General features: G+C 54.2%; 1 protein-coding gene across 5 annotated transcripts in view; it reads right to left on the bottom strand.

The window, feature by feature from the left end:
- KAZN (kazrin, periplakin interacting protein) overlaps window positions 1–26780 on the bottom strand; it is a 1029901-nt gene that overhangs the window by 95788 nt on the left and 907333 nt on the right. For all 5 annotated transcript variants that reach the window (XM_059376185.1, XM_059376188.1, XM_059376186.1 and 2 more), the window contains one exon: window positions 15634–15825. In XM_059376185.1, coding sequence (XP_059232168.1) covers window positions 15634–15825 — 192 coding nt within the window. The remainder of the gene's footprint in view (window positions 1–15633; window positions 15826–26780) is intronic.

Here is a 26780-nt window from a genome sequence, read left to right as displayed (position 1 = left end):
ACACACTGTGCAAGGTCACCTGCACAAACCGTGATTGTCCAACCTCCAAACCTTTGCTTACGTCATCCCCTGACCTGCTCAGATCCTGTCCATCGGTCAAGGGCTACGGGCCCTGTCTGTCTGGGACGGTCCCAGTGGATGCCTACCGTCCCAGCACAACTTTGTTTACTAGGCTCTCTCTCTCTCCCGTGGAGCTCTCTCTCTCTCTCTCCCATGGAGCTCTCCCAGTCTGGACAACAAATGGTGATAGAGTAAGATAAATAATCAACAGTGATAACGTAAGAGCAGCAGGTATTTAATAAACGGACACTTCCTCTTCTAACCCCGTCCTGCGAGTTTTCTCAGTGAATCCGCAGGACCCCAGGGCAGGGGTGGTTGGAACCCCTGCGCCACCCACGGAGACAGTGAGGTTGAGTGACCTGCCCAAGGGTCAACAGACTTGCCCTGGTCCTGTCTTGACCACCCACCAGACTTCGGGAGCTTCTGTTCTTTGCCCATAAAAGGAAGCCCAGGAGTGGCTCAGTGGGTTAAAGCCTCTGCCTTCGGCTCAAGTCATGGTCTCAGGGTCCTGGGATCGAGCCCCACATCGGGCTCTCCCCAGCCCCTGCCACCTGCCTCTCTGCCTACTTGTGATCCTTGTCTGTCAAATAAATAAATAAAATCTTAAAAAAAAAAATAAAAGGGAGCCCAGGAAGCGTCCCGTAGGACGATAAGGAGGACTCTGTGAGCGACTGTTTGCTTCCCCAGGGTGGATGGCACTCTGCAGGTGTTCAGTAAACAACACTTTTGTCTGCTTTTTCACTGCTTTCCTGAGAACCTGGGCTGAACCCGGAAACTCAGAGGAGCACCTTCCCTTCCCTGGTTGAGTATCTCCTAACTGCTTGGTATGAACGGGGACATCTCCTTGGGCCCATCTCCTGGCACCCACGTAGAGTGTAACACGGCAGGGAGGAATCGCCCTTATTGCCGGCCACTGTCCTCTCCCTAGAATCTCACCACCTTTCCCACTTACTGCTAACAAACTCTGAACAGTAACAGAGACCACCGCATCTTGGCATCATGTCCTGCTAGGAGCCGCTTGGAAAGCCCGGCTCTGCCTGGGGAAAGCCCTCCCACCTGCCAGGAACAAAGCCATGTCCACACACCCACCCCCGGGGGTAAGCAGAGCCCCAGCCTGCACCACTGCAGTGTGCCCCGTGGTCATTCATCCATCACCAGCGTGAAACAGTCTCTTAAACCTGCGGGCAGCTTGGGGGGGTCCGAGCTTCCAGAATATGGGAAGAAGCCCTCGCAGATGAAAAGAAATCCTACAAGAGAAGACGACTATCTCCAGGGGCTTCACTGGTGGGTAGAGGATCCCCAAAAGGGGGGTTTGTACCAACTTCTCACCTGAGCAAGGGACACCACACTCCCGGTGCCATGGTCACACACCCTCTCACCGACTGCCCACACCCACCATCAATCGAGTAGTCAGGCGCCTTCGATAATCCCAACATCCAGCAAAACATCCCCAACCGGCTCCTTCCTCTGCTCTTCCCTTGGACCCAGGGGCCCTGCCAGGGCTCTAGGGAGTCCCGTTCCCAAACGACAGCCATTGACCTTGGCAGGTCCCAAACTCCGGAGAAGTCATTCACCCACGAGCCATGGGCTAGGAAGATCTAGGTTCTGATTCAATGTGCAGTGCCCAGGGAATGAAAAGACACACAGCTGGGAACAGGACAAAGCCAGGAGCCCACTGGGAGACACACTTTGCCTGGAACAGAAACTCTGTCCTCGAGACGCCAACATGCACCTCCTGGCCAACATGCACTTCAAGGCTTACCTGCCGCTGGTGAACACTCAGCCCCGCCCAGGTGAGCAGGGGAGAGGTTTGGCACTGGCAGGGGAGGGCAGGGTGGGACCCTCGATAGTCTTGGTCAATTGGTGAGCTGTTCGCCTCTGAGGCCTTCTCTGAAGCCATGTTCCTCTGAAAGCTCCACCCAGAAACAATCCTCCCTTGTGGGACTGGCTAGAGCCCCCCAGTCCAGCTCCCCCCTGGGGGCCACCCAGTGCCACCCCAGACTGCCCTGGAGGAAGTGAGTCTCCCCGATCTGCAGTCACCTGAACTATGAGGAAGAAAGAAAGGGGTGTGCCCTTTTCCTCCATGGACACCAGTGCCCGGCGCACAGATTCCTTAAATGACTCGGAAGCAGGGGAGCATGATGTGTTCTGCTGGTCTTTGTGGAGGGAGACAGAGGTCAGCGCTCAGGATGGCAATGACAGGGCCACATCGCCAGCAAAGTGAGCCCTGGGGATGCTGCCCAAATCGGAGGACCTTCTGGAATTTGCGACAGACTCCCCAAGAAAGAGATAGTTTCAAAGCCTCTAAGTTTTTAATCTTCTGCCTTCACCCCAGGACCCGTTTGTGGAGCCCTCGACCATGTGCTGAGCTCCCTGCTACACACCGGCCGGGAGTCAGAAGGTTTCACAGCACCAGGAAGGCCAACTCTAGCTGCATCCAGCTGGGCCCTGTCTCCAGGGCAGCTAAAAAGCAAAACTGACCGAGAGAAGCCTCTTCCTGAGGCTTGGCACGGCTTGGGGATACTGACCCACCAGTCCTAACGCATTTCCTCCTTCTGCCTGAGCCCACGGCTCCTGCTAGCCTTCTTTCTTTCCTTGGGCACCGTGCTCTGCAGGCAAGGCGTGAGTCAGAATGATTCTTCTAGAAAGTCATGATCCAAAGCTCGTGGGTGAGCAACTCCAGAGACGTTGCTAAGGGCTAAGGGCTGCCAGCCAGGGCTGTTGAGTGTAGGCCCCTGAGGTTTCTGTCTGGGCTGGGGTGAGAGTGAGTGGCAGGCCCCGTGGTACCCAGCGGCCCGGCCGGTGTGACCAGCGACATACCGATTGGTAGCATGGGGCTCCTGCCTGGCTTTCTCAGAGGTATTTCCCCCCTCATTCCGAGTATGCTGCTCGCAGGACAGGACAATGGGGCTCCTAAGAGCACTCCGCCCCACCCTCCCATTTTCCAGAAGAGGCCTGCGAAGATCAAGGGCAACACGGATGGAGAGCCGAGGCCTCCCCACTGCTCTGGCAGGCCCAGCCTGTTCCCAGGATCCACATCACAAATGATTTATCACAACAACCAACTGTTAGCCGCTTAAACAAACAACAGCGGGGGGCCCCCCATGGGGCTGTGCCAGAGAAATCAGGCAGGTCCTGGAGCCAGGCACACCTTCCTGGGTTTAAATTCCACCTTTCAGCAGGCGACTGCTCCTTCAATCTTCTTGTCTGAAAAATGGGAAGGATTATCCGAGATAACTCACGGGATCTGCAGCCCACGCATTGCTCCCGGCCCACAGAAAGGTCGGGTAAATACGTATAGGTTGTCTTCATTATACACGCTGGTGAGCCACTGGATTGTAACCTCCGTCTTTTCTCTACAACAGTACCTGGCCCTGAGCAGATTCGGAATTCTCCTTCCTAAGTTTCTACATTGTTCTGAGCTTTTTGCTCGGTGCCAAAAAATGCCTCTCCTCTTTTTGTGCCCACACGCCAGGCTCGGGCACAAAAGCTTGCCTGGTTGGTAGCCGCAGCTCGCGTCCCCAGCGCTGGCCCCGTCTGCGCGGTTGGAGCTATTTGAAGAGCTGGGCCGGAAGCCCGGGCCACAGACATGCAGCCTCCGACCTCTCTGGTCTCTGCCTCTTCCTGGAATATGAGCCCAGAAGCCCAGCGTGCTGGGGCCTTGACAGCACAGGGCTCTGCCCGGACTGGCCGGATGCTGCCACCTGGGGCTGCGTCCCCCCTCCACCCCCCGCCCCCCCCATGGCCTGCTGATGCCAGCATGCAGGACAAGAAGGCATAGCTGGAGGCTGCCCGAGCCAGGGGGCCTCCGGAGGCCTGCAAGGCACCCCACCCCAAAGAATCCTAATTCACCTCGCACTCCTTTAAACACGGTTTTATCGATTATAAATGACATACAACCAACTACACAAGTTTAACAGGGACCGTCTGAGACCATCTGCCTCGTGCGACCCCCTGAAAAGCCATCAGCACCCTCAAGACAGCGAGCACGCCCGTCACCTCCGAGTCCCTGGCTCTCCTTTGTGAGCCGAGCTCCTGGCCCTCCTCCCACCGCCAGGAGACCCCTCCCTCCTTACAGACCCCCACCTAACAGATTCGTTCTCCTCTGCTAGAGTCTCATGGAGGCGGAATCATACAGGATGCGAGATTTTTCCTTTTTCTCTCCCTGGGCTCTTGTCACTCGGGGAAATTATTTTGAGACCCACCACGCTGCTACATGTATCATAGTTTGCAGCTTGACTGCTGGGTTTCCCCTGCGGACTGTAGCAGTCGGTTTCCCCATATACCTGCGGACAGACAGGTGGACTGTTTCTAGCTTGAAGCCATCACAGATGACATCTCTACCACCCCCCCCCCCCATTTGCGTGCCACGTCTTGGTATGGGCATTTATTTCCTAGGTAAGTAAACGCCTAGAAAGGAATGGCTGGGTCGTATTTCACCCGATTGTAAAATTTCCACGTTCCCATGGTACTTAAAATCTTTGAACACATGCGATTTAGTTTTTACTCTGTTCATTGTTTATTGTTGGCCTTCTCCCTCTCCTCTGTGGCAGATGGTATTTTCACAAAGATGGACATAATCGTATCTCCTACCACATGCTTTGTACAGCGTGGAGTCTGGCTGGCCCCGTGGCTGGCCTGTCACCAACAGAATGTGGTAGAAGTGACGCTCAGTGACGTCTGAGGCCAGGCCATAAGAAACCTCGCAGCTTGCACTTGGTTTCTTGGAACCTTCTCTGGGGGAGCCCTGAGTCTCTCCATGTGCAAGGCTGGACCACCACGAGGGAGTTCGGGTCACTCCAAGATGAATGCTGGCACCCCTCCCCCACCAGGCACCAGACATGGGAGGGCAGCTGTCCTGGACTCTGGTGGACTACGGCTGTGGGACCAATGACACCGCGCGGAACTGAAGAACTATCCCGCTGAGCCCTGCCAAGGGCCTGACACAACGCCGCGACCTATAAGAAAGATGGCGGTTGTTTAGGTCACTAAGATTTGGGGCTAGTGTGCTCCGCAGCAGTACCAACTGGCACATGCTTCTAGAATGGAAGCTCCACGAGAAATGGATCTTTTGTCTTTCATGCTCACAGACCCACCCTAAGGGCCTAGTACAGAGCCTGATAAATGGACCCCAGCAAGTGTTTAAGTGAATATGTGAGTGGGCTCCTAGGTCAGGTTTTAGGAACACTGAGAATATCCACTAATGGAAAACAAACACTGGGATGGGGCGGCAATCACGGATCTGTGTCAGGCATGGGACTTCCAAGTCTGAACACTGAGACCTGAGAGCTGCATGAGCTTCCTGAAGCCTCCTGCAGCCTCAGTTTCCCCAGCTGTCGTCTGCCTAACTCTACCTACTTCATGGGGCAGCAGGGGCAGCTCTTTCAGGAAGGCTCGCCCCCCCTGGTCTCTGAGACCAAGAAGACAGTGTCCCCTGAGGAGCCCGCCAGGGCTGAAGAGAATCATGGTTGAGGTCACTGGCAATGTGACCCTGTGTCCCTGGCCATCTTGGGCCGGTGCTCACCCTAGCCGAGCAAGGGTGCCTGCGACTCTGAAAAGGACCCTCCCTGGCTCACACCAAAGCTATTTCCCCAGGACAGAGGCCGGCGGGCCTTTCATTTTCCTGCTACGGCCTCAGCGCCATGTCCTGACCCTGCCAGGGTGAGGTGGACACAACGCCTACACGGTGACAGACGCCACCCCTTCAACCAGGATTTAATGAGGTTGTAGGCAATGCCTTTCGAAAGGCAGTTCTAGAATGTGGCTCTCCTCACAGGTTTGTTCTTCTCCTTCCAGCCAATCAATACGCAGCCCTTCCTGGGAAGGAAGTCGGGGTTCACCTAAGGCAGAGGTTCAAGGTCTGCAGCCCTTGCTCTCACCTGAAACATGGCCCCTGAGACCACTGGCAATTTTCAAGGCTGCCATGTGTTCACTGAACCGTGGAGGGAAAGAGGAGGGGCAGGAAGAGAAGCTCTGGGCTTGTGTGACTGAGACCAACCTTTACTTCCTGGGACACCTTCCAGGGCAAAGACTGGGAATGAATCCACAAACCCTGGTACAGGTCTGCCCCGCTGTCCGAAAGCAGAGCGTCCCTGTGAAACCTTCCATAAGCCAAAAGAAGCAACTGTGATTCATTTACGTGGAAAAATTTGCCAGCATTCCCAGATCTAGAAAATCACCTCTCTCAGCCTCCCCTGATACCTGAGGACACACTTTGCTAACAGATCCACCCGAGAAACGCAGACAGAGGACAGATGCTCCCAGAAGTGGTTCAAAGCTCTGGCAGCTGGATGTGTTGTTCCTGGGGGAGAAGCCTGGCAGGGCCCCCACTACGGCTCGCTGCAGAACTAATGCTGGACGCTGTGTTTGCTTTTTGTCTTTTGTCTCAGATTCTTTCAGGCACTAAAGTCGGTCTTTCGTAAAAGCGGAGCGTCACCATGTGAACTTTCTCGGGGCGGAGTGGGGGACGCCTGTATCTCAAGGGGCCTCTGAGTGTGTGCTTCCATGTCCAGACCTGCTCGCCTTTCCTCTCTTCCCCATTCCACTCCCTTCCTCTGCCCCCAAGGCCTTAAGAATCAAAGAAGCATCTGGTAAGTGTCTGCGAAGAACAGAGGTTTGGAAACTAGACTCTGTGGAGATCAACTAAGTCTTGGCTCCAAAACCTACTATCCTGGAGACCTCAGAAAAATTTCTAAACCTCTCTCGCTCCCATGCCAGCGATGGGGAAACTGAGGCTAATAAACACTACCCACCTAGCAGGGCTGTGGGGAGATCCGTGAGCTCCTGTAGGCAAGGCGATCAGGAGGGAGCCTGTGCATTCCAAGGGCTAAATAAGTAACAGCTGTGATGATTACAGCTCAGCAGAGATGCGCCTCAGTCATACCTCAATCATACCACCTGCAAAATGGGTGCGTATCTTTTTTTTTCCCCCCCTCCTAAATAGGGAAGAGAGGTTGGGCTCTTGTACATGCTTCCAGAACAAGTACCAGATCTGGGAGGGTGAGCCCAAGAGGGTGTCTGTGTATTTCCAAAAACATGACTCTTCTAGTTTTTCTCAGAATAAATGAAGAATTTCCATAATTAGAACATTAATACATAGTAAACTCTACCGAGAATCAGACCCGAAGTACTGAAGGACAGTCAGGAAGGGCCACTGTTTGGAAAGCACTGGGGAGATTCTGGACAGGCTCGCCTTCCAACCCACAGACGGGCGACTCAGTGTGGAAACCCCCGGACAGGGACATGCGTTACTTGGATACAGAGACTGATCAAAAGCCAAGTAGCCAAAACGGACCGAGTTGCTATATTATTGTTGTCAGTCACCACAACCCCAGACCCTGGGCAGATTCTGGAAATGAGTCTCTTTAAATTGCTTGGGGGCCACCTGGGTGGCTCAGTGGGTTAATCCTCTGCCTTCCACTCAGGTCATGGTCTCAGGGTCCTGGGATCGAGCCCTGTATCAGGCTCTCTGCTCAGTGGGGAGCCTGCTTTCCCCTCTCTCTCTGCCTGCCTCTCTGCCTACTTGTGGTCTCTCTCTCTGTCAAATAAATAAAATCTTTAAAAATAAATAAATAAATAAAATGCTTGGTGCAGCCACAGAAATAGCTGCCCGTGAACCTGCCTCCCGGGCGGAGTCCCCACCCACGTGACATGGGCTTGGTCATTTGTCTCGCTCTGGCCAGTGAGACAACAGCGGACAGGATGCAAGGCGTGGCTTGAAAAGCACCTGTGCCCTGTACCAGGTAAGTGAAGACATTGACGGTGAAGGAAGGTGGGTGTCCAGGGACTCTGAAACCTTTCTGTATATCTCAAACAAGAGAGTATTTATTTTATTTTTTTAAACAAGTACTTGTACCTTAGGGTTTGTGCCCTTTCCAGGAGCCCAGCTACCACGCAAAGCTGCTAACCTGCCGGAGACAACTGGCCCGGCCAGCATCTACAACAAAGTAGCCAAGACTCTGGGGACTTCTTCCACCTGCCTATAAATTATTTTCAACTGGATCAAACGTGCAGTCTCAGATGCCTTCAAGGGGGGGATCTTTTAACCATATTTAAAAGTGGTTGGTATGTATTAGGAAGATGTTCTATCTGCAGAGTTAGAACTCTCTGGAAACTTCCACTAAATTCTAAGTCATAGCAGCTAAAAGTCTCCACATCAGGGCTGCAGATCAGAGGGGCAGGCTTTGGGTGCGACCCCTGCACGAGCCCCAGGGGCCACCAGGTTGCAGCTGGGGCCTAAACCTTATAGCTTCATGCTCATGACTTCTGGAAGAGGAACACACACACTCAGTCCAGCGTGATAAGCTGCCCAGGAGATGAGCAAGTCTTTGATGGGGAGAACGAACTCGAGAATGGAGTGTGGATGTGGGAAGGGGAGCAGGAAACATTAAGCTGCTTTCCCAGCCCCCACAGCACCGGCGGGACAAGGACGTGTGTGCGCGCGCATGTGTTTTATGTGTGTGGAAGCAGGTGGGCAGAGCCATCCAGCACCAAGAACACATCATTCTGTCAGCCACTTGGGCCACCTGCCGCCCCACTGTCTGCAGGTCCTGTTTCATCTGCAAAGGCAGCCAGGGCATGGCCACACCTTCTGGGAATGTAAAGGGCACTGGTGTCCTCACCTGCCCAAGGCCAAAGACATTCTCTGTGCCCTAGAACTTGCTGAAGCAGGAAAATCTGTGGCACAGATGCTTACCTACAGGTCTGGTTGGCCATTTAAAAAAATGTATAACTCACCTAACTTGCACTGAGTGTTTTGTGGGTTCTAGGCATGTCACAGCTTCTGGGCAGGGCCTGGGTCTGATCTGCCCCTGATTTCTCTGAGCCACAGACCCAGGTCCTAGTATGGGCAAGTTTCACTTTGTTGAATGAGCAAAAGACTGAAGGCTCAGTTCCTTCTAAGAGCTTGGTCTAGGGCAGGAGACTCATTCTGAGGCAGGGAAAAGACCCCAACAGTCCTTATTCCTTCTGCTAAAGAAACTCAAGCATCATGTCTTCTCCTCACTCAACGATCACCTGCTTTGTTGAGCTAATGAGGCCAGCTCTGTGCTGGGGGCTGTGTCCTGTGGGAGCCTGGTGAGTGGCAAGCCGTATAGGAAAGCAACGTTCCTCACTGCACGCGAAGAGAGGTCAGCATCTGGGGCTGTGAAATACAAGGAGAGACCTTACCAGCTTCACCCCCTGCTCTAACAAACTACTACGAATTTAGTAGCTTAAAGCCATGTAAGTTTCTTGTCTTCAGTTCTAGAGGTAGGAGTCTGAAATGGGTCTTGGGAGGTAAAAATTAAGGATGCATTCCTTCTGGAAGCTCTCAGGGAGTCTGTTTCCTGGCCTTTCCCAGCCTCTAGAGGCACCCACGTTCCTTGGCTCATGGCCCCTCCCTCCACTTCTGCCAAGCCAGCATAATGGGGGTTGAGCCCTCACACTGAGTTTCTGTTCTGTTATCACACTTCCTTCCAACTCTGACCTTCTTTCTGCCTTCTCTTCCACTTTGAAGGACTCTTATGATTACACTGGACTTACTGGATAACCCTGAATAACCCCCCATCGCAAGGACATCTGATTCCCCTTGATTCCCCTCTGCCCCTGTAATCTAACATATTCACAGGTTCTAGGAATTAGGATGCAGGCATTTTGGGGATGGGGGTTGGGGGCACGATAATGACAAGCACAGGCCCTGAGCTACCAGATAGAGAAACGTCCAGGAAGGTTTGTGGAGGAAGTAGAGCCTGAATCAGGGCTTGGAGAAGAGAAGGGAGGTGATCCAGGAACCATCTGTATGTAATCACATAGATGTCCTCATGCTCAAGGGAGACAGAAGAGATCGCAAAGGTTGGGAGAGGGACATGGGTACGTGCTACAACACCCCACTTCTGATATGGTTTCCTGCCCCAAGTCTCCCCAGGCCTGGAACTTCTGAGCATGGTCCTGAGGTTCTCCACGATCATCTCTCACCACCTCCCTGTTACAAAGCCTTGGCCCGGGGCTTCCCCTCCCTCTGCCCCCCATGCACAGACTGGTGTTCTTGCCTCTGCTCATTCTGCTTCCCCTGCAGCAGTAGCCTCCCTGTGCCAGCATCCCCTAAGGGCTGGAGTCCACCCGCATGATGTCCAAACCCAGTTCTAACCAGGTACCGTGCATACTCCTGCCACACTCGCAGCCCATCTCCCAGGCTTACTGAGAGGATTAAGTGAGCTGAAGGTCTGCAGCAAATGGCACAGAAACGATGCTCAGAAATGCTAGCTGTCACCACTACCACCAGAAATATCATTTCAGGGGATCCATGAGGAAAGCTATTTTCATAATGATACTCTGACGTTATTTGCCTTTTTTACTGTGTTATTTGTACTGTGGGTACAAAAGCAATGCTGGGGAAGATGTTGACATCTTGGCAAACATCACAGCAGAGGCATCAAACTGTACGAGTAGATATTAATAGTCATTATAGTCTTAACATCATACATTTGTTCTAAAAAAAAATGGGGGGGGGCACTATTTGACTAATGAATGTCTTTGGTGAAGCAGTAAAAATTATTAATTTTATTAAAGCTTGATCCCCAAGTACATGTCTTTTTAAGAAAAATGGAAGAACACTGAAAGTTCCTTTGCTGCAAACCAAAGAACAAAGGCTGTCTTGAGGACAATCATTTGCATGACTGTTTGAGTTGCAAGCTAAACTAGCCACTTTTCCCACAGAATACCACGTGCACTTGAAGGAACAAATGCCCAATCCTGTTAACTAAGAGATCTGGCAAATGACTAAGTCCACACATGAACTACGTGAGCTGGCCTGTTATTTCTTAGAAAACAACTGACTGGGCACTTGGGTGGCTCAGTTGGTTAAGCAACTGCCTTCGGCTCAGGTCATGATCCCGAGTCCCAGGATCGAGTCCCACATCAGGCTCCCTGCTGGGCTGGGGGTCTGCTTCTCCCTCTGATCTCTCCCCTCTAATGGTCTCTCTCTCAAATAAATAAAGAAAATCTTAAAAAGAAAGAAAGAAAGAAAGAAAACAACTGACCATACTTGTTGTCAAAGATTAAAATCTGAGTTTTTGAACAAACGTGAGAATTTCCGCAGGCTTGATTCGCCACCGTGGCCTCAACAGCTTCTCAAGACTCAAAGGCTTTTCTGATGACGTGTGGTGATATGAACACATGTGACTTTTTGATCATGGATCAGGAAGTATGTCATCATTGGGAAGCTCAGCATCACCCCCTCACTCAAGTGATCACTCACTGATAGATGCTTATATCTTGTGTGTGGTACGGTACCCATTTGAAGTGCCAATGAGACCAATGGCTTTGTCCACTGTTAACAGAGCACAAAACCCTCATTGGATGAACTCTGAGACACCACGCTGCAGCAGATCTCTACGAAACTACCGTTCGGTGGGTTTGAGGATGCCACCCAAGAAAAATACCTACACTCATCTAATACAAGGCAATCGATACACTCCTCCCTTTTCCTCATACTTATCTGAGTGATGCCAGATTTTTCAACCCAAACAACAAATCGCAATAGCCTGACTGAAGGAGCAGAGATGAGAATTTAGCGGTTTTCTGTAAAGTCAGACATAAAAAGTTTTTTATTGTCTGTTTTTGACGTATGGAAAAGTTTTCGCAAAAATGTAAAACAATGCACTCCTCACTCAAATCTTTTTGTTTGGGAAAATGCACCTATTTTTCATTAAAGTTTTTTTTAATGTTAATGTGCAATGGGTTTATTGCTGTTGTTTTAAAATAAATTATTGAGGATTTAAGTGAGTTTTTGGCTTTAATTTCTGGAACAGTAAATACTTACAGAACTAACCCACATAAACAAGAACTCTTTGGGTCCTCAATTTTGTAAGAGTGAAAGGTGGTCCGGAGACCAGAAAGATGGAGAAATCCTGTCATAAAAAAAAAATAAACAGATTTACGAACACAGATCTTTAGTGGAATGGTATATAACGGCAAAACTGAAAAGAAAAAAAGTAGAAACAACTCAAGTGTCCAATAATCAGAAAGTGGCTAAATAAACTACAGTGCCTCCATTTGCTAGAACATTATGTAGTCATTAAAAATTATGTTTTCGGAGAGCATTTATCGTGAGAAAACGCTCGACATACTCGTCACGCTGTTAAAAATGGGGCAGAAGCAAATGTTCACAATCACGTTTCAGTAATGCCTTGATTCTCGGGGGAAATCAGGGGAACTGAGCGGGGGCTGAGGTAATCGAGAGACTCCCTGAAGGGCTCCCATGGGTTACATGCTCCCCAGCATATTTTAGGGCTAGAGGGCAGCTCCGTTACGTTTAAACACACATGACACGACTCTTTCTTGAACAATCCTTCCAAACTTCTGCCTTTACACTCACTATGTAAGTAAGACCAAACTCCTAAACCTGGCATTCCGACTCATCCCCAAAGAAACCGAGGAATCTTCCACACCTTGTCCTCCCCAAACCCAGTTCTTGTCTTTGCTTTGATGTCGTAACCCGGGTCTGATGTTCCTCATGTCGGCTTGAGTTCCCAGACCTCTCCCATTCTGGAAAATTCTGGTCTCATCCAAACTCAAACCAAAGACAGGTGCAGGTAGGTAGGGTACCACCAGGGAGGAAGTCCTGGGGGCTTGGCGCTCTCCTGCAAATACCGCAGGGATGCCGGCTGTTAACAAGTGTCACCCAACATCTGCTGCTTACTTGGTTTGCACATTTATTCTCATTCTCCTCATTATGGGCATATAAATCCCTTTTCATGCCCCAGCCTCCTTCTGCCCACATCTGTCGGCAATTTACTCACCACGTGCCGTGGCTAGGAGGAAGTATCTTATTTATGACTTTGTAGGATGCCAGGCAGGATGCTCGGGCCGGCTGAAGGTGCCCACTGCTTTTCGGGAGCATTGCTGCCTTGAGCTTGGATGGGCTCAGGGGCTCGAAGGTCTGGGCCACCCTAACAGGAATCAGGAGACCAACAGCTCCAGGCAGGTCTGAGGAGGTGTGCCAAGCCCCCTCTCATCTGGCAATCACTAAGTATATGCACTAACAGCACTAGGCACTGGGCCAAGCACTTTATATCTCATTTAACCCCCCATGACAACCCTCGGCAACAGCTACTGTTACTAGCCTCAGTGATAAGAGAAACAGCTTTGTTATTGTTACCCTCAGCCAGAGGACTATGTAGTTCAGAGAGGGTAAGGAATGTGCCCGAGGTCACACAGCTAGAAAGTGGGGGAGCCCGAACGCAAACCCAGATCTGGCTCCAGAGTCTGCCGTCCCCGTATCTGAGCTAGGATGTCCTCCCGTCTCTCCTGTCCGACCCAGCTGAATCCCCAGCGGGAAGGAGAGGTGTGTTCGTGTAGTGGAGAAAGTTTCTGACTCTGCTGGTCATTAGTTCTGTAACCTTGACCAAGTTATTTCACCACCCTGAAGCTCATTCAGGTGACTCCATCTGTGAAAGGGGGTTAATCCTGGTAGGACTGAGGTGAATGATAGATACGGGCTAGCACACAGCACGTACTCAGTAAAGCTTCCTATCACGAATACTGATAGGTCCTTATTGTTGAGGTGGTTGTTTACAGAGGAGCCCCCACATCTGGCAGATACCTGTGTCCCTGGGTGACCTTTGGTGACAGATAAGACACCTTACAGCCCAGAGCAAGGAAAATATGCCTGTGCAGCTGTGACCTGTGGACCGAAAGGAGAAGGGTGCACATGGTAACCAGCTCTCTGCCCTCGTGGACATTGCCTCATTTAATTCACCACTACTGTCCCATCACTCAGGCCAGGAAACTGAGGTCTGGAGACCGTAGGCAGCCAGTCCCAGGAGCCGGGGAGTGGTGGAGTCAGTGAGCGTCTGCTAAGCCCCCTCCCTATTCCTTTGCGACCAGAAACAGCTTAGATAAGAGGTTCTGTTCCCCTTCTAGGTCCAGAAGAGCAAATGGGATCATACAAGGCAGGTTCCCCTGACCTTGGAAAATACACTGGCAAAGGTGGCTGAGACAGCTTCAGAGGCAGTGCCAACTCTCCACAGGGTTACAAAGCTAACGGAGACCAGACAACATCAGCTCACACAGCCCCGGGCCCAGCGACACTTCCTCGGGGAGATTCCCGCCACTTGAGTCTCTCTCTATCCTGAGGGAGGAGGGGGTGTCAGGAGGCCCCCGCAAGCTAGGAAGCTTGCACGGATCTGCCTGGACTCCTGGATGGCCGCACGAAGAGGAATGTGCATGTGCTGGGCACGGTGACTTCCCAATTACGAAGCATCAGCTGGACCATGGCACGTACAACCCACGTGCTTGGGCCTCAAGACACTGCTGGGCAATCCCACTGGAAACAAAACCCCAACACGAAAGGGTGCCTGGTAGCTAGCCCGGGACACCCTGCGAGGAACTCCACGTCCTAGCTCTCCCCGCAGGCTGGCCAGGCCTGAGCACCACACTCTTGCCAAAGGGAATCCCTGGCTCTGATTCTGGCTCTTTCCCTGGGTCCCTGAGGCCGAGGGGAGCAGAGATGCCCACCAGCCCGAAACGCTCCTTCTGATGGTGACAGGAGACAGAGACGACTTCTTCAAGCGGCCGCTCTGTCCCGAAGTCTCTTTCCGAGAGCAGCCTGAAATCAACCTAAGCAAGAAAGCTGCTCTGGCTTCTGAAATGAAGTTTCCAGAGTATGTATCGTTCTAGGAAACCTAAGTGGAAAGCAGGTTGCCAAGCTGGATTGCCTTTTTCTTTTCCCCAGGAGTATCAAAGGCAGTAACGGGGCCTCAAGAGAATGCTTCGTGTCAGAGTTCTCTGAGCACTGTGAGAGGGGACTCCCCCAACTTTTCTCGAGTCATCTAAGACCCTTCCCAAAGCCCGCGGCATATGGGAAGGTGGCTTCCAGGAGAGATGGGTGTCAGCCGCCGCCGAGCCCCAGGCCAGCTCCGAGGAAGGCCGGCTGCACACGAGGGCCCACCGGCCACGTTTCCTACAGCAGCCTGTGACAGCCACGTGGAGGTTGCTGTGGGCCAGCTTCTGCAAGAAAGCACCTGGCTGCCCATCCTGCGTCCTCCCCCGTCTTCCCGGAGGGGATCCCGGACACTGCACTGAGAGGAGCTCCTCCAGGCCAGCCACGGAACAGGGGCCGCAGCCCCTCCCCGAGAGGCCACCACAGTGAATGAGAGTGGCACGTGGCAGACGGATGTGTCCTCCCGCAGAGAATTAAGCGCCTCCGCACGGTCCCATAACCAGAGGTGCTCAAGGACCTCGACAGTGCCAGGGAAGTGGAGCCCAGCGGCTGGGTCAGCAGCCTGGTCTAGCAGAGATGCCGCCTGCCATTCATGCCCCGGAGGGCGGCGACCCTGCGTGACGGCGCTGGAAAGTCTGTGCTGGTCACAGGGACATGGGAATGACAGAAGCTTCTAACACGCGAGGCAGAATTCTATCAGAAAAGAGACAGGGCAGCTTCAGCTGGGGGTCTAAGCACCGGGAGACCCCCATGTCCGTGCCGCTCCCCCTGGAGAGGAAGGACCTTGGTTCCTCGGCGCCCCTGTGGTCCAAGCCTGAGCCCCAGGCAAGGGAAGGAAGGAAAGTGCCACCAATCGTCACTTAGTCACTCACCCTGCAAGGCTTCTTTGGCTCTGGCTAGCTCCTGCTCCTTCTGGGCCAGCTGGACCCGGAGCTCGGTGGCCGAGAGGACCTCGGAGGACTTGCCGCCCTGGGACTCCTCCAGGTCCTTCGTCAACATCTCCTTCATCTGGCGGAGAAGGTGGACCTCCTCCTGGAGCCGAGCCACTTCTTCCCGCAGGAGCACTAGGGGAGAAGGGCACACAGTTAGAGGAAGGGAACGCAGGCTCCTGCTGACTTGCTTTTTCTGGGGACCATTCCGAGGTGCTTTGGCTTTTCCCGTGTGCTCTGCATTTGAGAGCTTTCCTCGTGTGCACTGGGGAGAAAACTACCAAAGCTGTTAACCTTATTCCAAGAGCCCCAGCCCCAGCCCTGCGCCCCACCTCCAGTCTGCAGAGCCTGGCTGGTGGGACCGGCCAGCATCACCACCCCCCCACCCCACCCCATTCTCCAGGGCTCTGGTGCTGCTGTCACTGCACCAAGAGGGGCCATTCCAACGGCCAACATCATATCCCTCTAATGGGCAGGAACTAGTGTGAGAACGAAAAGGTGACAGGAGGTGGCGTTCTGCTAGGAGCCTGGAGTGCCGAGTTGGGCTTTACACGCACTATCTCACTGAATCCTGCGAAAACCACCTAGGGCGGCTCCCACCATCAGCTCCATTTCCCAGATGAGGGAGCTGAGGCTCGGAGAGATTGAATCACAGAGTTAGAGGGCAGCAGAGCTGGGATCTGAACCCAGACTTGGCCAACTCCAGAGCCCGAGCTCCCAGTCTGACACTCAGGAAACAGTCCCCAAAAGGCACACCTGACACATGTCACAGAATGCAGAGCCTTGAGGAACCCAGCACCCTCCCGGACGGCAGCCCAGAGCCGCCACCAGCAGCCCCGCCCGCCCCCTCCGACCTCCCTCCCGCGCCACCCCTCAGCCCCGAAGGTGTAGACGCCGCCTGGCTCTGGGCCACCAGGAGAGCTTCCTCCCCTCCTCCCAGGTCCCTTCCTGCAGGTCTGTCCCAGCCCCGCTACCACCCCCTCCAGAGACCTACATCCGTCCCCACCCGACAACCTGAGCAAAATCCTGATCACTGTGGGAGGCCCACTGGTTTATCCTGTCCCTGGGCCCAGTGGGCGCCACCTTCCTGCAAGCAGGCCTGGTTACACCGTCCTGTCCCGCTTGCTGCGGGGTCCGAGGTGCCCTGAACAGGCTGTGACGACATATGGACCCCCACAAGCCACCTCTCCAGCCAATAAGAGTTCATGGGCATCTGCCCTATGACAGACAGCAGTCCAGGCACTGGGGACCCTTGGGTGAATGTCATAGACGGGTCCTGTCCTCAGGATGGCACACTCCCAGACCCCACCGTGAACGCAGGCCTAAGGACCGCAAAGCCACACCCTGGGAAGGCAGGCCATCTGCAAGGGAGTGCCCGGCTGCTCAGACACCGAGGTGCTCAGGAACGGGCTGCGAACTCCCCCAGTCTCTCAGCAAAACTGGAGCGCGGGAGGTCGACTGTGGGCGCTCGCCCCCCTCATTCCAGGCTGCCTACACTGCAGGCTCCGTGTACGGTGTCCAGAAGGGAGAAAGGAGCACCCTTGGCCTCAAGAAGTCTCCAGGGAGTAGAAGCAGAACATACAAGTAAGCATAACCCAGATAGCACTGCATTGGGCTTGGGGGCACACAAGGACATTTGAAATGGGCCTTGGAAGACGCACGGGGTGGTAAGCAGACAAAAGCAGCAGCCAAGACGAGGAGGCTAGAAAGCCAGATGAACGGATGGAGGGAGGGAATGGGTATGAGATAAGGAAACCTGGAGAGATAGGCCAGGGTCAGATTATAAAAGGTCTTAACCCTGACCACCTCTCTATGACCCCAGCTCTGCACAGCTTCTTCAGCGGTACTGAAGACTCTGCAGTTGTCATCCCTGCTCCCTGCCACAGACTGCATGTTGTGTCTCCTCAGAATTCATGGGGAGCCCTAATGTGGGATGGTATTGGCAGGTGCAGCCTGTGGGAGGTGATGAGGTCATGAGGGTGGCACCTTCACGAGTGGGATTAGCGTCCTGATAAAAGAGACCCCAGAGAGCTTCCTCGTCCCTTCGAGCACTTGAAGACACAGCAAAAAGATAGCTGTCTAGAAACCAGGAAGAGGGTCCTCACCAGACACGAAATCAGCCAGTCCAGATCTCAGACTTTCAGCCTCCAGAACTTTGAGGAACACGTGTCTGTTGTTTAGAAGCCACTCAGTCCGTCCCGTTTTTGTTACGAGCCAGAATGGACGGATCTGCTCTCTTCCATCAATTCTCCCTCGGGTCTGTCCCCACTCAACTGTCACCAAAAGTCTAGCTCACAAGAAGGTATGAGTAACTGCTCACACGCCTCACTTACATTTACCTTATGGTACAGCAGGAGACCAGTCTGTTTGTATTTGTTTGTTGGTTTGTTTAGGGATGTGACTTCTGGGCTTCCTTACACCGCCCCGAAGGCGCCAGTTAAGGTTGACTACTATGTCTATGGCAGGTGGCAGAGAATTTCAAGTTGTCGGCTTTGAATGCAGTCCCGGCCAGGGACCGACTCTGACGGTGAGGGAGCCCCGTCGTCCCTCTGGGTCTCCAGTATCAAACATGCTACACGGGGATAATGCCGCCTGCTGGGGGTTACTGGACTTGGGGTGGGGGCAGCAAATAGCAAAGCCCCCCCCCCCCCCGCCCGCGCCATGCACAGCTAAATCTGAATTTCAGATAACAGCTAAATCTGAATTTCAGATAAACGAACACTCTTTAGGATAAGCATGGCCTAGATATGACATGGGACATAAACTAAAAATGTATTCAGTGCTTATCTGAAATTCAAATGCAGCTGGGCGTGCTGTGTTTCACCTAGCAACGCTACTCCCACCCCACGGGGAATTCTGGCACCATGACACGGGACAGTCACGAGCCAGGGCTTTCTTTGCCAGAGCACCTCAGGGGAGGAAGGTGGTCAAGGGAAAGACCGGTCTGGCTCAGCCTCCCCTGGACCCCTGCCCTGAGATGAGAGCAGAATGCAAGAGGGGGCCGGGTGCCCCTGTCCTTGGCCAACAGTGGCCAAGGTGGATTTTCCCTGGGCTCCCCTTTCTAACAGGTGCACCTGACACCTGGGCCCCGCCCCTGGAGTCGGGCCCTGAAGCAGCAGGAGGGCGGGACCGGAGGTGCGGCACCTGCAGGAGCCAAGTCTTAGGAGACCGGGCTGGAAAAACAACTTCATGGAGAGAGAGAGGCTTGTTGGAGCTTACTAACCGCACCTGCCCTGGCTGGGGGTGCAGTCCCAGATCTTGCACACCGTGGATCCTTCCAGAGGCAGAGACGGGGGACAACCCTGGGACGGCAATCACAGAAAGACTCACAAGACTGCAGCCCGTTTATGGGCTCTGGGACCGTGGGCGGGCACGTCCCCTCTCTGGGCCTCAGAGGCCTGATCTCAAAATGGGGGTGAACGGAATAAAGGAGACAGATGTGTAATGTAAAGACAGGCTTGGCAGTGAGCATCGTGTGTGTGGGCCACCGGAGCCACAACTCTCCTTGCCCTCTGCGCAGAGGGGACTGGCCACGTTGCTCAGAAACAGCAAGGAAGCTGGAGTTGGAAGATCTGGGCTTGTGCCTCAGGGGAACTGCTACAGTGCTGTGTGACCTTAGGCAAGTCGGTGTTCCTCTCTGGGTCTTTCTACGCTTCACGAATCTGGACAATTGGTACTGATTGTCCATTTCCTCCATGGGTGGGAGCAGGGGGTCTCTACTCTAGCCTACACCTGCTGCGCTGCTCAGGAAGGCAGCGGCTGGTCACCGGTGGCTATGTAAGTGTAAATTAATTAAAATGAACAATTGAGATCCTCAGTTATACTGGCCATGTCTCAAATGCCTGTGGATAGCCAGTGGCCAGTGTTGGACACTGCACACAGAGACCACTCCCCCGCACTGCACGGAGTTCTGCTCAGTGCTGGTCTGCAGGGCACAGGACACAGAAAGAAAAGCAGAGAAGTGGTATTTACTAAGCACCCGGTAGAGCACAGGCCCACGGACACCCCGACATAAGGAGCCTTTTGCCCATGGCCAGAGAGTGGCTAGGAAGGAGCCACCGTTTCTGGAGAAACCACCCTGGCCCTTGCGCACAGAGGAGATAAAGGGAAGATAACTGTGTACCCGCCTGCCGATGCTGGGCAACCCCAGTGCCCTCGGACCTTGGGGCAGGGAGGCGGGTCAGTAATAAAAGGGGCTGGTACTAGAAATGCCACAGACTTGACAGAGCTCTCGGGGCCAAGGAAGCCGGAAGTAAAACGTTGCCTGGGAGACAGCGGCTCTCCTGCCCCAGGGGAAGCCACCGTTACCAGGGTGCTGCTCTGGAGGGGGCATACCCACTCAAAGGTGGCAAAGGGAGCCAGACTCTGCTCTTCTCTGTCTAGCACCTTTCCTTTTGTTTAAAACAGCAAACATGTCTCAGCCTCCCTTGCAGCTAGGACTGTCCAGGCGACCCGATTCTGGTGGACAAGATGTAGGAGAAAGCCCCTCCTCAGGTGGACTGTCCATTAAGAAAAAAGGGCTTTGCCCCTTCTCTGCCTTCTTGCCTGGAAAGTGGACTTATGGCTGGAGCTGCAGCAGCTACTTTGTAACAAGGAGGCGATGTACACGGAGCCAAACCAATCCAAGAGGGGAGGACGGACCAAGGAGCCTGGATAGCACAGCCCAGCCCTGTCCCTGCATAGAGACCTAGAGCAGCACCAGCTGGGCAGGGCTGCCTGGGGTAGGAGAACCTCTGATTTCCCACATCACCAGAACCAAACCAATGTAGCCCATAGGACAGGCTGAGTCTGAGCTCAGGCAGCTGCTAAGGGCCCCTCAGCTGTGGCATCCGGGAAGCCGGGAGGGAAGTGGAGGAATCCACACAGCGCAGAAAGGAGGTGGCAGCTCCTGGCCCTGGGGAAGGGCCCTCAGGTGTGACAAGCCTCTTCCAGGCTTAATTTTTGTGAGCTCACAAGGGCAAGGGGCAGGAGAAGAAGGAGAAAAGGAAGTTATTTTCTGTGACTGGAGGGCATACCCCAGAACGGCCTGAACACGGCTACTCGGGAGCAAGCACCAGCAAGGACTCCCGGTGAGCTACAGGTTGCTGAGCCTTCCGGAGTCGGAGTCAAAAGTCTAAGTAAAAATAGCACGATAGTTACTGTGTATCACGGTGGCCACTACTCCTTTCCTAACGCTCCTTATTTCAGGCTCTGTTGTATCTAACACGGCTTAACTAGTTTACTCTTCACCGTACTACCTGATGAAGTAGGTCCTGTTAGCATTGTCCCATTTGACAGATGGGGAAGCGGAGGCCCAGGAGTTCGGTGATCTGGCTAGGGTCACGCAGAGTCTAGAGCAGAGCCAGGGTTTGGTCTGGGTGGTCCAGCTCCAGCCCCCACACTGTGGAACTCCTACACTGTCCTACCTTGCAGGGCAAGGCAGCAAAGTCCGTGGGTGATCGAGCGCAAGCCCAGGGCCCACGCTGACTCGCCTCGGCGGATGACAGCGGAGACAGGTGTGCCCTCCAGCTGGTAGAAGCTTGCTCTTACTTCCCGTGGTGGAGTTGGGTGACAGTGACCCAGCCATTCTGTGCACAGTGCTCCTGCCCTACACCAGGGGACCGGTCCCCATGCAGCCCCCGGAGAAGGACGTGGACGCGGAACTGGCCTGTTCGTTTCCACAAGAGCAGGGACTCTGTTCTGCTCACACCCGGCATCCAGCACCTAGCCCGGTGCTGGACTCTCGGAATAAAGGTGCTGAGCACAGGGCCGAGGCAGAGGTAGGATGGGCAGGTCTGTCACCCGGCCTGGGCTTTAGTCCTGGCTCCTCCACTTCCCAGCTTTTTTGACCTATGAATAAGTGACTTCTGAGCTTATCTGTAAAATGGAGCCAAGACCAGGCTCCGGGGCCTGTGGTAAACATTAAACAAAGCAATCATCTAAGTGGAAACATTCCGGAAGGTTCTAAATGGGGGTCATATGTAGCTTGTCACGATCATTCTTATAGAAGAGGGCAAACTTTTCTGATGTCCCGAAGGAAGGCCTTGGCCTGGGTAACTGCTGAGGCCTGGCCCAAGGGCCCCTCATCCTAGGACGGCGGATTAGATGACAGAGAAGGCCGAGTCCCCGGCCGGGGCGTGAGGGAAGGCTGGACGAGGGCAGGGGCTCTGGGTGGAGGCCGGGCTGTGTGAAGGGAGTCCAGCCTGGAAGGGGCTGTCCCTGGTGGCCCCCAGGGGGACACCTTGCTAAGCAGCCAAGCCCGTGCCTGTCAAAACTCGCCAAACTCAAACTGTACACGTAACACCTGTGTGTTTCACTGTTTGTAAATTATACCTCAAGGGAAAAAAAAATCCAAATACAGCAGTAACATAGTTTGGATTTTCCACTAAAAATTCATTTTTATAGCCCCCACGCCCAGATAGAGACGCCCCCACCCCAGTCCCCTGGCCTCAGCAAAGGGGAGCAGGGGTCCAAACCCTGTGGATCTGGAAAGCTCTGTGGCTGACCTCTCTCCCCTGCCATGAGGCCTGTGTCCCAGGAAATGCCAGGGTGCTGCCTCAAGCTACACACACCCTGTGGTAGAAGTCAAATACCAGGAGAACTCCCCCACACTGCCTCTGGCAAAGCAGAGGTCCCTTCCGGATGACAGATGCTGAGCACCCCACAATTCCCTTCTGGTCCAAACACCCTTCCTTGCTCACAGAGACAATGGCTGACGGCGGTGCCGTCTTCTGAGCACCGGCTCTGTGCTGGACACCACACGCTAGATTACAGGTTGCACCTCCCTGGCTGCTCGCAGCACCCCACTTAGGATTGGACACTCTCGGGGGGCATGGGGTCAGGCCCAGGTCGGTGGGCTCTGAAGCAATGTGCCCTGGGACTGCCCAGCAGCGCCCGTCAGGCTGTGAATGCTTAGTCCCTCCTGGGCCTAGGGCTGCCACTTGTTTTGTTAGGGTGGGGCTTATTCTAAAAAACGAGCAATAGGACTGCCCCTAGAGGAGTAAAACAAGACAGCTATCATGATTCCTATGGGCCGATCACTCTCAGACCTAAGGCTGAAAAGTAATAGGACCAAATGCACAAATGCGTCCGAAGAAGCCGGGAGCCAGTGAGAGAGGGGAATCCTGGAAAAGCAAAGCCCACCACCCAGGACGGCAGGGACGGGGGTCTTCACCAACAGTCTAAGTGCACCTCCTCTGTGTTCCTGCCTTTCTGCTGGGGGAAGCGGATGGCAAGGAAGGTTCCAGTGTGTCCAGCTGCAGGGCTATCTTCCCTCCCTTCTGGAATTCCCTCACCAGCATCATCGTGGTGAGAACAGATGCCTTTTTGAGCTGCTCATACATGCCAGGAAGGTTCCAAGTCTTCATACACACTAATTTTCAATCCTCACAACAACCCTGGGGGGTGTACCCATTTCACAGAAACTGAGGCCCAGAGAGAAGAGAGAACGTGTAGTTGAACCCAGGTGGTCTGGCCGCAGAGCCTTCGCTTCTGGCCACTGAGTTCTATAACACCTGTTCTCCTGCGGGCTCAGGCTACAAACCAACCCCCTTCCCCCCCTGACCCGGAAGGCACAAGCTTGATGTTTTCTAGTTGTCCTGACCCTCTAGTCCTCCTGGGTAGTGACCACTGTCTGCATCCTGTCCCCACCCTGAAAGGCCCAAGATTGCAGAGCCCCAGCCTCTTGGTGAAGCTGACTCAACTTCCGAGTGGGGCCAGAAGCCCCGGATTCAGATAGCCCAGGGCAGCAGGCGACAGCGGTGGAAACAGCAATGTGACCCTCGATTCCAGACCCAACCCCAAAGGGTCCTTAAAGCTCTGTAAACGACCAGAATACCACAGGGAAACCTGGCCTGTTGGTCTTGAACGCTACGGTTTGCCTTTGGAGAGAGAAATCCCGGAAGAGCAAGGGCCTGGGCAGGGTGACCTCAGGGCCATGCCTCTGGTGCCCCCCACCCCGGGGCCTCTGGGACTGGTGAGGAGAGCCTTGGCGGCATCATCCTAGGCACCAGCCCAGGCTCCCTCCCTGCCTGGTCCCCGTTCACCATGCAGACTCCCTTGTCCCTCCCTCAGTCCCCCTCGCTGGTGGAGACAGACCCGCCGAGCCGGAAACAGGCCCAGCGGTGGGCAGGCAAGAGCCGGGACTACGGTTTGCCGGAGACATCCGTGTTCTCTGGGCCTTTGTCATACGTCAAGCCTTGGGGGTGTTGGGGACACAAGACGGCGCTTGCCAGATACGATGAGATTCTCAAATCTCACCCGGCCACTTGCTTCTCCCCAGTATTACTCCCCAGGCTGCGCCAGGGTCTGAGAGAGCCACCTGGCAGTCCCGACTACAGGTGGGGGGAGGGGGGCACCGCAGGCTTCCAGGTGACACAGCTTTTGTCTTCCTCTCATATTTCACAGTAATTGTTTTTTCCTTTAGGTACTGTTTAATCCGACCCGTAGGGCCTGTTCAGGGCTGCTGCTGGCCCATAAACAACCTTCTAGCCAGACTCTCCTCGGAACCCCCGAATGCGAAGCTACTCCTTCCGCCGGGCCTCGCTGCCCATGAGCCTGCGGTTCCCACGGGAGTGCTCGCTATCTCAGAAATCCGATTCTCTCCAGGGACTGGGGGGGGGGGGGGGGGTCTGCAGCCTCTCATCCTCTCTCACTAAGCACGGACTCAGCAATGACTGTGTGCCAGGCCCCGGTGAAGGGGACCGGGTCACAGGCTCAGAAGCAGGGACACCCCAGGGAGGGGCAGGGATCGCAGACCTCCCACACACAGTTGCCTCATTCTCGGGCAGCACTCGGCACGAGCCCGGCGCTGCAGAACGTGCTCCTTGAAGACGGCCTGGCCTGATCCCTAGAATTCGCCATGTGCGGTCCTTGCCTCCTGTGTCCAGAAGGCCTTTCTCAGCCTGTGGCTTGATGCTGTTGGAGCACTGACAGTCAGCAGGAACCTCGTGGTCCTCCGGGATCCGCAAAAATCATTCAGCAAGTGATTCTAGCTGTTCGAGGGATGTGAGCCTCCAAGTACACCATCTGGCTAGGAGCGGGAGAGGCAGGCATTCTCCTGTCACCTGGGTGGCCAAAGTCCCTGATGGGCAGTGGCAGCAATGACTGCTCAGTCCCAAAGCCCGGTGCCCAGGTCTCCTTGGTGGCCTCCAGGAGCCTGCTGCTAGCTGCTTGCTGGGCGGGAGGGGTGAGAGGAGGGCCGGCCTTGCCCCAGGGCTGGGCCCCTGTCTCTGGTGGGTTGACCGCAGCTGCCCAGGGCTACCCTCTGGTGCAAGAAGGAATCTTAGCACGCTTGTCAAGCTCAGCAACCAAGTCACCACTTCCTCTGGAATGCGGGCTCATCCCGTGTTTTCGAAGTTCCTCGTGATCCCCTCCTGGACTGGGCCGCAGACATTTCCGTTCTGCTAACATCCAAGCCCGGCTCCCCTTCCGCCCCCACCCCCCCCACCCCCCGGCCCCGGCTCCCATCTTTTTGACACAACATTCCCATTTCCCTTTGGAAAGCCAGTCTTAGGGTCTGTGGTTCCGGCCTGAAAATGGGATCCAGTACGGCCAGTGAGAGGCCAGTGAGAGCCCTGAATCATCCCGGCCACTGTGATTGGCTCAGGGGATGGTACATGACCTAAGCCGTCCAATCACAGTCGGTGTCTGGCCTATGCATCCCTCCTCAATGATGAGCACGGGAGGAAGGAGCCCAAGGATGCTGGCAGCTGTCTCAGCAGGGAGAGGGGAGTCCAACGAGATAAAGACCGGATTCAGATAATATACATGTCCTAGACCACACCCCACCTGAAGCGAGGATCTATTCCTGGACAGGAGCAAATACTTTTTTAAACCAGTCTGAGTTGTGTTTTCTATCCCTTCTAACGGGAAAAGAATTCTAGTAAATTGCTTTTGAGAGAGATCGTTTTCAGGGCACCCAGCATCCCCACAAACTTAAAGGTCATCTGCCATAGGATGGACACTCCAAGCTCTTTCAGTAACTGGACGGGCAGACTGGGTACGGGAGTTCACCTGCACAAAACCGGTGAGCACCTATCCCCTTGGGTACTTCAAGCCCTCTGGCTTGAACCCTGGAAGGCACACATTTTCAAGGTCTGCCTCAAGGCCATTTCCTACCCAAATCAGCCTTTCTCCTTTTATCCCACGCGGAGGGGTCGGTGAGCACCAACCCCAGAGCCACTGGGTCTCCTTCCTTCGCCTGAGGGTTCCAGCTCCCGTTCGGGTGCTGACTTATGAGCCTGGCCCTAACCCTCAGCCCACCAAATGCTCTTGCCAAGCCTGTGGGAGCAGTGCTAGCATGCTCCCCATTTTGCACAGGGAGAGACAGAGGCCAGGACACGTGAACGGGCTTGTTCACGATCACAGAGCTGGTTCAGGTGCACAGCTGGATCCCAGCTCGGAAATCTGAATGACTGCAAAGCTCATGTTCTTAACTATGGGACTAGGCTCCCAGCCCAAATGCCGTGCTGTGTGAGTTCCTCGAGCTACATGCCAGAGCAAAGAGCCTGACAAATGGGTACAGAGAATGAATGATGCCTTACTTTGAATTTTGGTGAAATGTCTGGGTCCCCCATTCTTGGCTCTTGTAACAGGCTTTACCCCATCTGGAGGCCTGGGTCCTAAAGGAATGTATCTAGAAGAGGATAGCAAGCATCGGCTCGGCCTTTTCCCCTCCCCACCCCACCATGCGTGACTCTCCCCTCTCAGCCCTCCTCCCCCTTCACCACCTCCAGGGGAAAAAAATTTCCAAAACATAAAGGAGAGGGCGTGGTACTGGTTACACCCACCAACTCCGGACGCAGACGCAGTCCGTCCATGCAGCCAGCACAAAGCTCACTGCACATCGGGAGGAACCAACAACTTGACCGAGGTCTTGCCACCGCAGGGGACAGCCCAGCTCTGGCTTTCTTTCCCACCCGAGTCTGAGTCAGCAGCAAAACACCTGCCTCTCAGTTTCCTTCCCCACCCATTACCAGCATGTACAGCGTAGACAGAAGCTGCCCGTCCTACTGGTCGGCGAGCGGGCTCTCCTGAGTCTAGCTCCTAGTGGGAGAGCTACCTTCCTAAGACAGGGGGAAGAAAACCAATTTTCTCTCAGTTTTATACAC

Source organism: Mustela nigripes, chromosome 14 (assembly GCF_022355385.1).
Source record: "Mustela nigripes isolate SB6536 chromosome 14, MUSNIG.SB6536, whole genome shotgun sequence".
Taxonomy (NCBI): Eukaryota; Metazoa; Chordata; class Mammalia; order Carnivora; family Mustelidae; genus Mustela; species Mustela nigripes.
The sequence above is the reverse complement of the archived record's forward strand: the minus strand, read 5'-3'. Positions and strand labels throughout refer to the sequence as shown.